We start from the raw sequence: 16,808 nt of genomic DNA on the forward strand, positions 1-16,808 counted from the left end.
ATGAGTAGAAGGTCCTGCGTAGATTGTATTTTCAACCAGTAACTATCAGAAAATAACACTGATCACACTTTGACAGTGTTAGTTTCATCAGCTGTTGTTCAATATGATACAAAACACAAGAAAACCCTACATTTGGACTGCACTGGGCCTTTAACAGTATAGCTTCCTTCCTCACAAGTCCTTACTAGTACTTGAACTCGGATCCTCTGCCTCGCAAAATCACACTACAGTATGTTCTTAGCCAGTTGCGCCATGGCAAAAATAGCAGTTCAGCAACGCAAGTAGAGACATTTCAGGCTGAGGAGTGAGGTTACGAATCCAACACTTTTATAGGGGCAACCGTGCAATGTTAAAAAAAGGCCAAATCACCTTTACGGAATGTCAAACCAAATAATCAAGTTGATTTGACCATGACATTTAGAAAATTGCACGGTTGTCCTGATCACTTCCATTGATTTCTAGCTAGCGGAGGCTAAAGTTAGCTGACGTTTGTTGTGGCTGTTTAAAGAAAAGGGAACCATGGATTACAGTTTCTCCCGGCCCATAGACTACTTTCAGGGTGAGGAACCATCTATAACATCTAGTCGTGAAATACTGTACTTCCAAATCAAATCAAACCCAATTTTATTGGTCACATACCATGAATACAACAGGTGTAGACTTCAACGTGAAATGCTTACTTATGAGCACATTCCCAACAGTGCAGAGTTAAAAAGTAAGACAAAAAAATTTAACAATAAGGAAATCGTAACGCAATAAAAACAATAACCAGGCTATATAAAATCTCAAATTGTGTGTGGTTCTGTAATGGTTCCAGTCTTACCTGAAGAACCCCAGCAGTCCCAAACGGTATTGGATCAGCACTACAACCACATCCTGGTATGCAGCCAAAGCAGAACCATCATATGTTGATGCAGAGCCAATGGCGAATCCTCCACCATGGATCCAAACCATGACCTGAGAAACACAAGCAATACATGCTGAAAAAAGTAAATACCAGCTGCATTTAGATTCACTTTGCACTTCTCATCGTACGTATGTTGTATTATATGGTTTCATGTTTTTTGTATTTTTAAACTTATTTTATGCTGAACTCAAATTGCCCTTCGGGAACTATGCTTCTGTGTGGACTTGTAGCCTTTGATGACCTGGACGTTTTTAGCAGTTATCATTAGCTTTGACTAATGATGAAAACATCTTCCCTGCACAGCTTCACTGCACATTGACAAGTATTCCACTAAACATGTGTCACGGATTCAGCCGAGGCTGCTCCTCCTCCTTGCTCGGGCAGGCTTCGGCGTTCGTCGTCCCCGGAGTACTAGCTACTGCCGATCGATGTTTCGGTGTTTGTCTTGTTTGGTCTTTATTGTTTACACCTGTTTCCCATTATGTTGTATTGTATTCCCTATATTACCCCCTGTCTCTCATTGGTTATTGTGTGTGATTGTTCTTTGTCATTCCGGCAGTTGCTTTGGTGTACGGGTTATTGTGTTTTCCTCCCTGTTTGGAGGTTTGTTGTTTTTGCACTATATTTCTGTTGCCAGCCACTCTGTGTCCTGCGTTTGACTTCGCTGACCGCATACACGTCGCGTGACAGAATCACACACCTAGACATGGAGTCAGCAGGAGCGGCGGTGCCAGCTGGATCAATGGAGGAGCGCGTAGCACAACAAGCGGCCATGATCCAGGCACTCGGCACCGCCATGGAACGGGTGGTGAACACCATGGAGCGATGGGAAAGAGGAGGTTTGCCCACACCTCCTCCGACGATACCACCACCATCAGCTATACCCATCGCTTCACCTCCGGGGACCAGTGGGATTCGGCTCTCGCTCCCGAGGGCTTATGATGGCACAGCGGCCGGGTGTCAGGGTTTCCTGCTCCAAGTGGAACTCTACCTGGCAACCATTCACCCGGTGCCCTCGGGATACGAGAGCGTGTCCACCCTCATCTCCTGTCTGTCCGGCAAGGCGCTGGAGTGGGCCAACGCCGAGTGGGGGGGAATAGACGCCACTACAGTCAACTATGCGGAGTTCACCCGCCGCTTCAGGGCGGTATTCGATCATCCCCCAGAGGGGAAGGCGGCGGGTGAGCGTCTGTTCCACCTCAGACAGGGGAAGAGGAGCGCGCAGGATGTCGCACTGGACTTCCGGACTCTGGCTGCCAACGCGGGATGGAATGAGAGGGCCCTCATCGACCACTACAGGTGCTGCCTGAGGGAGGACGTGCGTCAGGAATTGGCCTGCAGGGACACCAACCTAAGCTTCGATCAGCTGGTGGACATGTCGATTCACCTAGATACCCTGTTGGCTACCCGCGGACGTCCGGAGTCGGGTCGTCCATTCCATCCCCCAGCACTTCCGAGCCGAGCCCTATGGAGCTCGGGGGTGCTGGTGCTAGGGAGACCAGGAGAGAGACCAGGAGAGAGGCCGTCCCCTGCACCAACTGTGGCCGCAGAGGACACACTGCGGGTCGGTGCTGGGGAGGGTCTCCTAGGAATCGAGGCAGTAGGCAGCGCACTGATGAGTCATTCCAGGTGAGTAAGCACCCAACTCACCCAGAGCTCTCTGTTGCGCATATGTGTATTAAAGTTGTGTTTCCCGAGGTTTCTCCTCACTCCCAGCATAAGGCGCTAGTAGATTCAGGCGCAGCTGGGAATTTTATCGATCGCCGGTTCACGTATAAATTAGGGATTCCTATTGTACCAGTTGATGTGCCCTTCCCCATCCATGCCCTAGATAGCCGCCCTTTGGGGTCGGAATTGATTAGGGAGGTCACAGCGCCACTTAAGATGAAGACGCAGGAGGGCCATGAGGAGATTATACGGTTATATTTGATTGATTCTCCTGCGTTTTCCGTGGTGTTGGGGCTTCCCTGGTTAACATCTCATGACCCCAACATTTCATGGCAACAGAGGGCTCTCAAGGGATGGTCTGATCAGTGTGTCGGGCGGTGTGTAGGTGTTTCCGTAGGGGCAACGACGGTGGAAAGCCCGAACCAAGTTCCCACCATGCACATTCCTCCTGAGTATGCCGATTTGGCACTCGCCTTCTGTAAAAAGAAGGCGACTCAATTACCACCTCATCGACAGGGGGATTGTGCGATAGACCTCCAGGTAGGCGCTGCGCTTCCTCGTAGTCATGTGTATCCTCTGTCTCAGGAGGAGACGGCGGCTATGGAGACATACGTCACCGAATCTCTGAGACAGGGATACATACGATCGTCCACTTCCCCTGCGTCCTCGAGTTTCTTTTTTGTGAAGAAGAAGGATGGGGGTTTACGCCCGTGTATTGATTACCGTGGTCACAATCAGATTACAATCAAATACAGCTATCCTCTCCCTCTGATTGCTAGTATGACGGAGTCATTACACGGGGCGCGATTCTTCACAAAATTGGATCTCAGGAGCGCGTACAACCTAGTGCGCATTAGGGAGGGAGATGAGTGGAAGACAGCATTCAGTACTACCTCGGGTCACTATGAGTACCTCGTCATGCCATACGGTTTAATGAATGCTCCTTCAGTCTTCCAATCGTTTGTGGACGAGATTTTCCGGGATTTGCATGGACAGGGTGTAGTGGTGTATATTGATGACATTCTAATATACTCCGCTACACGAGCCAAGCATGTGTCCCTGGTGTGTCGGGTGCTTGGTAGACTGTTGGAGCTTGACCTGTATGCGAAGGCGGAGAAATGTCTGTTCTTCCAGGAGTCCATCTCCTTCCTGGGACATCGGTTGTCCGCGTCAGGGGTGGAGATGGAGATTGACCGTGTTTTAGCCGTACGTAATTGGCAGACTCCCACCACGGTGAAGGAGGTGCAGCGGTTCTTGGGTTTTGCCAATTACTACCGGAGGTTTATCCGGGGCTTTGGACAGGTAGCAGCTCCCATCACCTCCCTGCTAAAGGGGGGCCCGGTGCGTCTGCAGTGGTCGGCTGAGGCGGACAGTGCGTTTAGACATCTGAAGGACCTGTTCACCTCGGCTCCGGTGCTGGCACATCCGGATCCCTCTTTGGCGTTCCAAGTTGAGGTATATGCGTCCGAGGCGGGGATCGGTGCTATATTGTCTCAGCGCTCGGGTACGCCACCCAAACTCCGCCCCTGTGCTTTCTATTCTAAGAAGCTCAGTCCGGCGGAGCGCAATTATGACGTGGGGGACAGGGAGCTGCTAGCGGTGGTTCAAGCCCTGAAGGTGTGGAGGCATTGGCTTGAGGGGGCTAAACACCCTTTTCTCATTCTGACTGACCATCGTAACCTGGAGTGCATCCGGGCAGCGAGGAGACTGAACCCTCGCCAGGCTAGGTGGGCCATGTTTCTTACCCGATTTGTATTTAAGCTCACCTATAGACCAGGGTCACAGAAAGCTAAGGCAGACGCCCTGTCCCGACGATATGACACAGAGGAGAGGTCCATTGAGCCCACTCCCATACTTCCGGAGTCTTGTCTGGTGGCACTGGTGGTGTGGGAGGTCGATGCAGACATCGAGCGGGCGTTACGTGCCGACCCTACTCCCCCACAGTGTCCAGAGGGACGGAAGTACGTGCCGCTCGAGGTTCGTGATCGACTGATATATTGGGCTCACACGTCACCCTCCTCTGGTCATCCTGGTATTGGTCGGACAGTGCACTGCCTTAGTGGGAAGTACTGGTGGCCCACTTTAGCTAGGGACGTGAGGGTTTACGTTTCCTCCTGCTCGGTGTGCGCCCAGTGTAAGGCGCCTAGACACCTGCCCAGAGGGAAGTTACAACCCCTACCCGTTCCACAACGGCCGTGGTCTCACCTATCGGTGGATTTTGTCACGGACCTTCCCCCCTCCCAGGGGAACACTACGATCTTGGTCGTTGTGGATCGGTTTTCTAAGGCCTGCCGTCTCATTCCTATGCCAGGTCTCCCTACAGCCCTACAAACTGCCGACGCCCTGTTTACTCACGTCTTCCGGCACTACGGGGTGCCTGAGGATATAGTGTCTGATCGGGGTCCCCAGTTCACCTCTAGATTCTGGAGGGCGTTTATGGAACGTCTGGGGGTCTCGATTAGCCTTACCTCAGGTTTTCACCCTGAGAGTAATGGGCAGGTGGAGAGAGTAAACCAGGATGTGGGTAGGTTTCTGAGGTCCTATTGCCAGGACCGGCAGGAGGAGTGGTCGGGGTTTATCCCCTGGGCAGAGATAGCCCAAAACTCACTCCGCCACTCCTCCACTAATCTTCCGCCTTTTCAGTGTGTGCTGGGTTATCAGCCGGTCCTGGCACCCTGGCATCAGAGCCAGATCGAAGCCCCTGCGGTGGATGAGTGGTTTCGGCGCTCGGAGGAAACATGGAACGCTGCGCATGTCCATCTGCAGCGGGCTGTCAGGCGGCAAAAGGCGAGCGCCAATCGCCACCGCAGTGAGGCTCCGGTGTATGCACCGGTAGATCGGGTCTGGCTCTCGACCCGAAACCTGCCCCTTCGCCTGCCCTGCCGGAAGCTGGGTCGGCGGTTTGTGGGGCCATTTAAAGTCCTGAGGAGATTGAATGAGGTATGTTATAGGTTACAACTGCCCATTAATTACCGCATTAACCCCTCGTTCCATGTGTCTGTCCTCATGCCGGTGGTAGCTGGTCCACTCCAGGAGAATGAGGTACGAGAGGCTCCTCCGCCCCCACTAAACATCGAGGGGGCTCCGGCGTACTCAGTCCGTTCCATCTTGGATTCGAGGCGTCGGATGGGGGGTCTGCAGTGTCTCGTGGAGTGGGAGGGGTACGGTCCGGAGGAACGGTGCTGAGTCCCTAGGAGGGACATCCTAGATCCCTCCCTGTTGAGGGATTTCCACCGGAGTCATCCGACTCGCCCTGCTCCGCGTCCTCCTGTCCTCCTGGCCTCCGGCTGGAGCCACGCGTCAAGGGGGGGATACTGTCACGGATTCAGCCAAGGCTGCTCCTCCTCCTTGCTCGGGCAGGCTTCGGCGTTCGTCGTCCCCGGAGTACTAGCTACTGCCGATTGATGTTTCGGTGTTTGTCTTGTTTGGTCTTTATTGTTTACACCTGTTTCCCATTATGTTGTATTGTATTCCCTATATTACCCCCTGTCTCTCATTGGTTATTGTGTGTGATTGTTCTTTGTCATTCCGGCAGTTGCTTTGGTGTACGGGTTATTGTGTTTTCCTCCCTGTTTGGAGGTTTGTTGTTTTTGCACTATATTTACTGTGTTCAGTAAATGTACGTTGCCAGCCGCTCTGTGTCCTGCGTTTGACTTCGCTGACCGCATACACGTCGCGTGACAACATGACTGGGAGTTATTCACTATGATAACTGCCTGAAAAAGTATGATTATCAATCATAATCATAATTCCTCTTTAAGGAATACCTGGAATAGTATAACAGTAATCCTTCTACCCCCCCCCCAGGAAAAAAAAAAGGTGGTTGTCCCACTGGCTATCCTAAGTTGAATGCACCAATTTGTAAGTCGCTCTGGAGAAGAGTGTCTGCTGAATGACTTAAATGTACATGTAAAATAATACAAATCACAAACATAATATATTTCAGTAGCCTATACACACCTAACAAATTTGCATTGAAAAAGTGCATCGCTGATGACAATAACATTAAAGCACTACAAATATATTTTTTAACCCAGTATGTCCTGTATTATTCAAATCTGCCACTACCGCAGTGTGACCTAACTTTCTGGTCCCCGCAACTCTATATTGTTTCAACAGCATCACTGGGAAGTCAATCAACTGTTGGCTAAGTGTCTGATATTACTTACATGAAGCCTTGTTTTCTCAGCAGGTTTAACTGGAGTGTAAATGTTGAGATAAAGACAATCTTCTGACACCTCTGGGATTTCCACTGTCATGGACACATTGGAGAAAAGGTCTTTTGTAATTTGTCTGTCTTGAAGACACCTGAAAAACATAAAACTCATTGAGAAGTCTGATTGTATTCAATCTCATTGTTTATCTAACCCTTATTCAAATAACCAGGAACTTGAGATGAATGGTTTGTTTGTGACCTTGCTGGGTCTTACATGAGAGGCTGCTGGGTGGCGTCCCTCACTCCCTCCCATCCCTCCACAGGCTGGGGCGGGGCCAGTCTCAGGGGGCCAATAGGTGGTTTGGCAAACGGCACACCCAGGTAGGCCTGCACCACGGTCTCCTTCCCCTTTACGCTCACATACTGCCCTCTCAGTCCCCCCAGTTTGGTCTGGACCACAGGTGCTGTTGAGATGTTAAGGCAGTTAGTTATAGGTGTGTTACTTTAGAAAAACAGGGGAATGTATGGTTACTCCTTTTCATTGAGTAAAAATAGGTTTCAAACACCCTTCAAATGTGTATAATCCAGTCTGTTTATCCAGATCATATACCATTCTTGTTGACAACTCATGTCAACAGCTTTGAATGTAACCCTTTGTCTATAATGTATATCTGTGCTATAGCTATAGGCCACAGTATGTCGAAAGTACCTCTCCCATAGCACTAGCATAAAATATGTTTTTTATTGCATGAACATCAAATACATTATTGCACGAGGAAAAAACCCAGAACAAACTAGGGATTATTAGACAAAAAAAAACACAGAAATAACTACAAGGGGGTTATATTTCAAGGGATACGGCAGTTCCATTGGAGCAGAGAATGGTCACATTAAAAAATAAGGTAGTGAGACATTTACTGATAGCAATATCTTCTCAGATGTTTTGTTAATTAATAAGTCATTAGAAAATGCCTTTCCACACACATGTACACTACCGGTCAAAAGATTTAGAACACCTATTCACTTAAGGGTTTTTCTTGATTTTTTACATTTTATACATTGTAGAATAATAGTGAAGACATCAAAACTATGAAATAACACATATGGAATCATGTAGTAACCAAAAAATTGTTAAACAAATCAAAATATATTTAATATTTGAGATTCTTCAAATAGCCCCCCTTTGCCTTGACGACAGCTTTGCACACTCTTGGCATTCTCTCAACCAGCTTCACCTGGAATGCTTTTCCAACAGTCTTGAATGAGTTCCCACATATGCTGAGCACTTGTTGACTGCTTTTCCTTCACTCTGCGGTCCGACACATCCCAAACCATCTCAATTTGGTTGAGGTTGGGGGATTGTGGAGGCCAGGTCATCTGATGCAGCACTCCATCACTCTCCTTCTTGGTAAAATAGCCCTTACACAGCCTGGAGGTGTATTGGGTCATTGTCCTGTTGAAAAACAAATGATAGTCCCACTAAGCCCACCCAGATGGGATGGCATATCACTGCAGAATGCTGTGGTAGCTATGCTGGTTAAGTGTGCCTTGAATACTAAATAAATCACAGACCTCACACCTCCTCCTCCATGCTTTACGGTGGGAAATACACATGCAGAGATCATCCGTTCACCCACACCGCTTCTCACAAAGACACAGCGGTTGGAACCAACAATCTCCAATTTGGACTCCAGACCAAAGGACACATTTCCACCGGTCTAATGTCCATTGCTCGTGTTTCTTGACCCAAGCAAGTCTCTTATTCTTATTGGTGTCCTTTAGTAGTGGTTTCTTTGCAGCAATTCGACCATGGCCTGATTCACACAGTTTCCTCTGAACAGTTGATGTTGAGATGTGTCTGTTACTTGTACTCTGTGAAGCATTTATTTGGGCTGCAATTTCTGAGGCTATTATCCATGAACTTATCCTCTGCAGCAGAGGTAACTCGGGGTCTTCCATTCCTGTGGCGGTCCTCATGAGAGCCAGTTTCATCATAGCGCTTGATGGTTTTTGCGACTGCACTTTAAGAAACGTTCAAAGTTCTTGAAATGTTCTGTATTGACTGACCTTCATGTCTTAAAGTAATGATGGACTGTCGTTTCTCTTTGCTTATTTGAGCTGTTCTTGCCATAATATGGACTTGGTCTTTTACCAAATAGGGCTATTTCTGTATACTCCCCTTACCTTGTCACAACACAACTGATTGGCTCAAACGCATTAAGAAGGAAAGAAATTCCACAAATTTACTTTTAAGAAGGCACACTTGTTAATTGAAATGCATTCCAGGTGACTATCTCATGAAGCTGGTTGAGAGAATGCCAAGAGTGTGCAAACTGTCATTAAGGCAAAGAGTGGCTATTTGAAGAATCCCAAATATAAATATATTTTGATTTGTTTAACACTTTTTTGGTTACTACATGATTCCGTATGTTATTTTATAGTTTTAATGTCTTCACTATTATACTACAATGTAGGAACTCAAGAACAACCCTTGAATGAGTAGGTGTTCTAAAACGTTTGACCGGTAGTGTATATGATATTTACCCATATTAATGATCACATTTATTAAGTCAGAAATGCTATCTTGAATAACATCCATATAAAAATGATAGGAGTGGTATTTCAGGAATTTTCAAAAGACAGCCATCAACTAATATCTATGAAAGGTTGCTTAGAACATGGGCAGGAAAAAAATACAGTTTCCACTTAAGAAGAAACTAAAGTACAAGGATCTGTAGATCTGTTGTGAATAAAATCACTAGCAGGGTATGTTGCTGTAATAATCTTAAATGTGTCTCTTTGACCAAAGGGACAACTGTACAGGACAAATCTAAATATATATTTTTCAATTACCCTAAATCAAAGTCTCCAAAAACCTTGTGCTTATTTGTATCCCATTATAAATGTGTTATTAAACTGTGTGTGAAATATCTGTAATTATCCTCTCTCTGAGGATAGGTAGGGCCCAATCATGTAAAACGGAATACTGATGGCCTGGTCTGTGACTCACTGACACCTTTCCTGGTCAGAGGAATTAAGCAATCTCACAGAGTTATACATAAGTGACACACAAAAGGGAACTTTATTTCCAGAGGACATGAAGGATGTGGTTTCCTGTCCACGCACTCCATTACACATGTCCACTTGAAGAGAGACTGAGTAGCCCCTGGCCTGCAGAAGCAAAGGGGGTAGTGGCTAGACCAGATCAGTGTCTTCGATTGGGCTTGGGAAGCCGGGAGCCATTTTTTTTGCCTACATATTCCTAATTGGGTATCATGCAAATGTCCCATTGCATTGCATGTTTTCAAAGAAAAGCACTAGTTGTCCCTTTTCAGGTTTACAAGAAGTGACTGCTAAATTCTAACTCCAATTCGTATAAGCTGGTTAGCATAGCTAGCATACAGAAATCGTTGATGGTAGTCAAAGTCGTTTTTTAACTGTAATGCAGTTGATTGGTAACGATGACATGAACATGTGTTAGGGTTGACCTCCATACAAGCATTATACTCTGATTTGTACCTCAACATAGTGTGAAATACACATATAAACAATAGCCTAAATATAGACTAAATTTGCTGGGCGGGCAATGAGGAAACTCGTGACCTTTCCCCTATGGCCCTTCCCCCCACGCGTTTCCATGGCAATTCCATTGTTTTGGTCGAGTTCGAATGACCTCTTTACCGCATCTATTCCATTGCAGGAGTCACATCAGTTAACATCATTTGAATGAACATTCTACATTACCATGAAAATTATTGCATCACAATACCAGGTAGTCATTGCGAGTGTACAAATGAGTTTACCAGTCAAATTGCCAGGGTTAGAGGTTCCAAGCCTGTTCTATTCATGCTATTTCTATGTGTGCTGCTGCTGCATAGTGGTCATTCAGTCAGCTGTTCATTCGACACCCCCAAAATATATTTTTCCGGTTATGACGGTTATTTTATTTTCATGGCGTCTTCATCCATAACCATTGGTTACACGGTATTTGTGCCAGCCCTAGCCTATATTATGTAAACTTAAATATCAACCTGCCATGTAGCCTACGGTAGTTAGGCAACATCCTATATCTTCTATATTTCCTGACCACAGTTGTTAGCCTATGCAATATTTCAACGACTGATATCAGCCTACTTACCATTGGATTCGGCCGAAGTATATAGAATTAGTAGGCCAATTGACAGTGAAAGTCTCAGTAAGCCTGTAGGTTTCTTCATGGCCTCAACATTCAATGATTTGAGGGCTCAGCGACACGCCTATTGTTATACAACCCCAGACCTCAACAGACTGCGGGAAAGAGTTGTGTTGAAAGGATTTGCTTAGGCTTTATAGTTTACCCTTACAGGTGTGCCGTTTACCTTTGTACCGAATAGGGAGAGTGGGGCAATTCATTGTTGGCGTGAGTTGTTGTCCTTAAATGACCAAAGCCTTGACTTTGAGGTCATGTCAATTGTGTATGTATAACAAGTCAATTACCCTATAGAAGCAAAACTGCATTATCACATCTTTTAGGTTAAAGTTTTTATCCTACCACTGTAAATTATTCTGCAATGGCCATTTATTCTGTCCTTCACGTTTTAGAGATGTGAATGTAGCCTTTACAAATAAAACTGCTTAGCCTTAGCCAATATTATTATTATTATTATGGCATAGGCCAACATACATACAACCTAAAGTACAATTCTATTTTTGCTGCACTTGTGTATCTTATCAGTGTCGTGACTAGAAAATACTGTATACACCACATCTCTAGGCTACAGTGCATTCGGAAAGTATTCAGACCCCTTGACTTTTTCGACATTTTGTTAAGTTACAGCCTTATTCTAAAATGAATTAAATTGTTTTTTTCCCTCATCAATCTATGCACAATAGCACACAATGACAAAGCAAAAAACGTTTTTTAGAAATTTTAGCAAATGTATTAAAAATACAAAACGGAAATATTACATTTACATAAGTATTTAGACCGTTTACTCATTACTTTGTTGAAGCACCTTTGGCAGATTACAGCCTCGAGTCTTCTTGGGTATGACGTTACAAGCTTGGCAAACCAGTTTTTGGGATGTTTCTCAAATTCTTCTCTGCAGATCCTCTCAAGCTCTGTCAGGTTGGATGGGGAGCATCGCTGCACAGCTATTTTCAGGTCTCTCCAGAGATGTTAGATCAGGTTCAAGTCTGGGGTCTGGCTGGGCCACTCAAGGACATTCAGAGACTTGTCCCGAAGCCACTCCTGTGTTGTCTTGGCTGTGTGCTTAGGCTCGTTGTGCTGTTGGAAGGTGAACCTTCGCCCCAGTCTGAGGTCCTGAGCGCTCTGGAGCAGGTTTAATATTTCCCTCGGTCCTGACTAGTCTCCCAGTCCTTGCCACTGAAAAACATTCCCGCAGCATGACGCCGCCACCACCATGCTTCACCGTAGGGATGGTGCCAGGTTTCCTCCAGACGTGACGCTTGGCATTCAGGCCAAAGAGTTCAATCTTGGTTTCATCAGACCAGAGAATCTTGTTTCTGATGGTCTGAGAGTCCTTTAGGTGCCTTTTGGCAAACTCCAAGCGTCTGTCATGTGCCTTTTACTGAGGAGTGGCTTCCGTCTGGCCACTCTACCATAAAGGCCTGATTGGTGTAGTTTTGCAGAGATGGTTGTCCTTCTTGAAGGTTCTCCCACCTCCACAGAGGAACTCTGGAGCTCTGTCAGAGTGACCATCAGGTTCTGGGTCACCTCCCTGACCAAAGCCCTTTTCCCCTGATTGCTCAGTTTGGCCGGGCGGCCAGCTCTAGGAAGAGTCTTGGTGGTTCCAAACTTCTTCTATTTAAGAATGATGGTGGCCACTGTGTTCTTGGGACCTTCAATGCTGCAGACATTTTTTGGTACCCTTCCCCAGATCTGTGCCTCGACACAATCCTGTCGCGGAGCTCTACAGACAATTCCTTCGACCTCATGGCATGGTTTTGGCTCTGACATGCACTGTCAACTGTGGGACCTTATAGAGACAGGTGTGTGCCTTTCCAAATCATGTCAAATCAATATAATTTACCACAGTTGGACTCCAATCAAGTTGTAGAAACATCTCAAAGATGATCAATGGAAACAGGATGCACCTGAACTCAATTTCGAGTCTCATAGCAAACGGTCTGAATACTTATGTAAATGTGATATTTCCATTTTTTACCGTTATGGGGTATTGTGTGTAGATTGATGAGGGAAAAAAGTAATTTAAGGCTGTAGCGTAACAAAATGTGGAAAAAGTGAAGGGGTCTGAATACTTTCCAAATGCACTGTATATGGCTCTGCCACAATCTGGCTGATTACCTGTCACTCACTTACTTAACAGAACCTTTGTACTATTTCCTAAGGTACAAAGGCTACTTGTCATTGTTTTTTTATCAGGTAATGATCCACCATTAGCCTGCCCTGCACATTTGGCCTGCATTATTTACAACAGGTAGGCCTATGTCACAACACAAGAAAAATTATGATGTTTTGAAATGCATGCGAGTAGGCTACATTAAACTTCACACGGGCTATTCATTGCTTGAAATGACTGTGTGTAATTTCAATTTAAATTCAGTCAACTGAAATTCTTTGAGGGAAATTCGTAGCTTTCACCCTATATGACTTGCATGAATACAACCAACTGTTATTGGTTAAGGGACCTCGCCTACAATCCACTGCAATTCCTTTTGTATCTTTTGACTGTCTATTTTCTATAAATTTTAATTGACTTTACATTTAAAAAATACTTCCTTAAAACTTCAATAGCTTCCATTCCATATGACTTTCATGAATACAACCAACTGTTATTGGTTTAGGGACCTCTTCCCTCCAATCCACGGCAAAAGCTTTTTGACTTTGTAATTTTTTAATGAATTTTAATTGAATTAAATGAGAAATACCTCCTTAAAGCTGCAGTATGTAACTTTTTGGATGACCTGACCAAATTCACATAGAAATGTGTGTTATAGATCTGTCATTCTCATTGAAAGCAAGTCTAAGAAGCGATATATCTGTTCTGTGTGCGCTATTTCTTTGCTTCCCGTACTTAAGTTTTGTTTTTGCGCCTTTTACTTTCGGTTTTGTACACCAGCTTCAAACAGCTGAAAGTCCAATAGTTGTCACGGATCCCCCTGGTACTGCTGCTCATTCCATTCACCAGCTCCGGAGGTCTACGTCACCGGTCTTCTAAGTATCACTGACATGGATCATTACCACCTACCCCAGACTGTCTTGTCTCATTACACACACCTGGTTCCCATTTTCCCTGATTAGTATGTGTATATATGTGCCCTCTGTTCCCCATTGTCCTTGTCCATTATTGTCCCATGTGCGTTGATCTCGTGAGTACCATGTACCGTGGGCGGCAGGTAGCTTAGTGGTTAAGAGCGTTGTGCCAGTAACCGAAAGGTTGCTGGTTCTAATCCCCGAGCCGACTAGGTGAAAAATCTGTTGATGTGCCCTTGAGCTGAAGTTGTCAGGAAGTTGGTATAGAGCTAGGTCATCTATGTGGATAATCGCCCCCTCTGTTACCTTAACAAAAATTGTCTGATTGGGGAGGTTCAGCTGGGTGGTTGAGTCATCGCGTTCGTAAGACATAGTGGCGGACGTGAATGGGGTGTTAATCAGCCATTGATTCCCTACCACTTGCGTGGTGGTGACTCCACCTCTTGCTGTTAGTTTGGCTCTACACCGTTCTTCGCTGGTGATAGGCTTAAGGCCACAAAGGCACTCAGTGTTATCCCTGACGAAGGGTTTGCTAGGACACAAGTAGTGGACGTCTTTGGTTAGAGTACACATTAACAGGTTAGGGGTGAGATAGAAATCTGGATTGTGTTCCTGATAAGCTATGACTGGAGGTGTGATGATTTTCACATGGGTGTTGTCGCGCCAAACTCCTATGTTTAGAACTGTTTTCAACCTATAGCTATTCTCCAGTTCAACAACCGGCAGTGTCAGTAAAAATCCCATTTCATTTCGATTAACATCAACGTGTATTGGAATTACAGACCCCAGACTATAGGCCAGGTGTGACTGTAATAGCTTTATCATGGTTGTGGTAGCTGAGGTCAATATGTTGTGCACCATTGAGAGTGGCACTAGATATGAGGGGATTCTATTAATAGCTAAGTGGTCCATAGAAGAGCTAACTTCACAGAGAAAATCCTCCAACAACAATCGAACCAATTGGACATGGGCATAGTCATGGTTCATGATCTCTACTAGCTTGCCTACCGACAGGAGGGTTTTGTTCATGAGAGTAGCGTGTGTGTTTACCACCAGAATAGTGTCCTAGAGAGACCTTCCCACATGCTGCAACCTGAGTGTGTGTGATTGCATCTGTTTCTGGATAAGTGGCATCTCTTCAGTAATCTCCCTAACATTTACTTTGACTGTGGCTAGACTGACTGCGTTGATGGCAGTGGTACGTAGAGCAAATAGTGACCCTACGGCTACACCTATTGAGAGTAGCGCCCTGAGGAATCGTTTTTCTAGCCTGGGCTCTGCTAGTTCTGACTGGGTGACTGTGAGCTTTTGGAGTTGGGCCAACATGTGGGCAGTGTCTAGCTGAGCGTGCTTAACTGCCTGGGTGGTCCAGTAAGCCCCGGCCCAACTCATATGTGCCGCAGGGGAAATGTGTTGGCGGTACACGTTCTCTGGATCTAGGCAGACGTGCACCCTCTGCTTATGTACTCTGCATTTGGTTATAAGGAGTCCTGGATCATCATGGAGAACGATTCCCGTAGGGGGTCCACTCATGAGTACATCTGCTGGATTGGTTTTGACCAAGGCGCAGAGTGTCAGGATCATCCAAAGGAACTCCATCCTACAAAAACGCATAATTAGAGATATTGTTTGATTATCTCAGTTTTGTTTTATTTTGTTTTTGTTTGTTTGTTTTTTGAAAGAAAAACATTTTGACAACAAAAGTAGCTGATTTTCCTATTTTGAACAGCACAACGCAGGACAATATCAACAATGACAACGAAATGTGTGTCTTGTAGCTGGGAAGAGAAGAAAATATGTACTGTTAGGCGCAATGTACTGACCTTCCGGAAGGGATCAGCTGAGGATACTTAAGACTTTTGTTAGTTCCTCTGATTGGCTAGGTTTCTATCTATTTGGGGCTGGCTTGCACCCCTTCTATTCCCATGGGGGGAGTGTACAACTTGATTTGGTTCCTGTGGACCCACTTGAACGTGATGTTCTGTCGACCTTTGCTGATTCTGATTTGATAAGCAACTGGTGACAGCTTTAACACGATCTCATGTGGCCCTGTCCAGTGGGGCAGGAACTTTTTCGCAACGCCCATGGGTTTGGTGTATACATAGTACCACATCATATACCCGACCTCAAACTCCTGGTGTGAGGCCTTTTTGTCGTAATGGGTTGTCAGTTCGAGCGTGGATGTGGTGTGGGAAATCAAGCGCAGGACACAGAGGCTTCGTCCAAAAGTCTTTAGTAAAGACACGAAAAAACAAACGGCTACAAAAGAGCCGGAGGCAAGTGAAAATTACGCACACTGCGTAAACCACAAAGTACAAACTTAAATGCGCACACAAGTGCGGACACTCTCTCAATAAACAAATGGAGAAATATAACTCACAGCTCCTGCTGACCGGTGAAGCAATTACACACAACACATGACAGAAACCACAAGAACTTATAGGACACATAATCAACACTAAACGTGAACAGGTGTACCAAACAGACCAAACCAAACAAACATCGAAAACAAAGAACGGTGGCAGCTAGTACTCCGGAGACGACGACCGCCGAAGCCTGCCCGAACAAGGAGGAGGAGCAGCCTCGGCCGAAACCGTGACAGTACCCCCCCCTTGACGCGCGGCTCCAGCCGTGCGCCGACCCCGGCCTCGGGGACGACCAGGAGGACGCGGAGCAGGGCGCGTGGGATGACCACGATGGAACTCAGTCAGAAGAGACGGGTCTAAGATGTCCCTCCTCGGCACCCAGCACCGCTCCTCCGGGCCGTACCCCTCCCACTCCACGAGATATTGGAGACCCCCCATCCGACGTCTCGAATCCAGGATGGACCGAACTGTGTACGCCGGAGCCCCCTCAATGTC

At 46.1% G+C, this 16,808-nt stretch overlaps 1 protein-coding gene across 1 annotated transcript in view; it reads right to left on the minus strand.

Annotated features, from left to right (window-relative positions):
• The window catches only part of ces2b (carboxylesterase 2b), a 71,451-nt gene extending 60,442 nt beyond the window's left edge, over positions 1 to 11,009 (minus strand). Inside the window, exons 1-4 of the mRNA XM_045205104.1 lie at positions 10,870 to 11,009; positions 7,006 to 7,195; positions 6,745 to 6,883; positions 824 to 957 (exon numbers count right to left, since the gene is read on the minus strand). Of these exons, the coding sequence (XP_045061039.1) occupies positions 824 to 957; positions 6,745 to 6,883; positions 7,006 to 7,195; positions 10,870 to 10,948 (542 nt within the window). The 5' untranslated portion in view covers positions 10,949 to 11,009. The remainder of the gene's footprint in view (positions 1 to 823; positions 958 to 6,744; positions 6,884 to 7,005; positions 7,196 to 10,869) is intronic.
• Positions 11,010 to 16,808: the final 5,799 nt, after the last annotated feature.

Source organism: Coregonus clupeaformis, chromosome 19 (genome assembly GCF_020615455.1).
Source record: "Coregonus clupeaformis isolate EN_2021a chromosome 19, ASM2061545v1, whole genome shotgun sequence".
Lineage (NCBI taxonomy): Eukaryota > Metazoa > Chordata > Actinopteri > Salmoniformes > Salmonidae > Coregonus > Coregonus clupeaformis.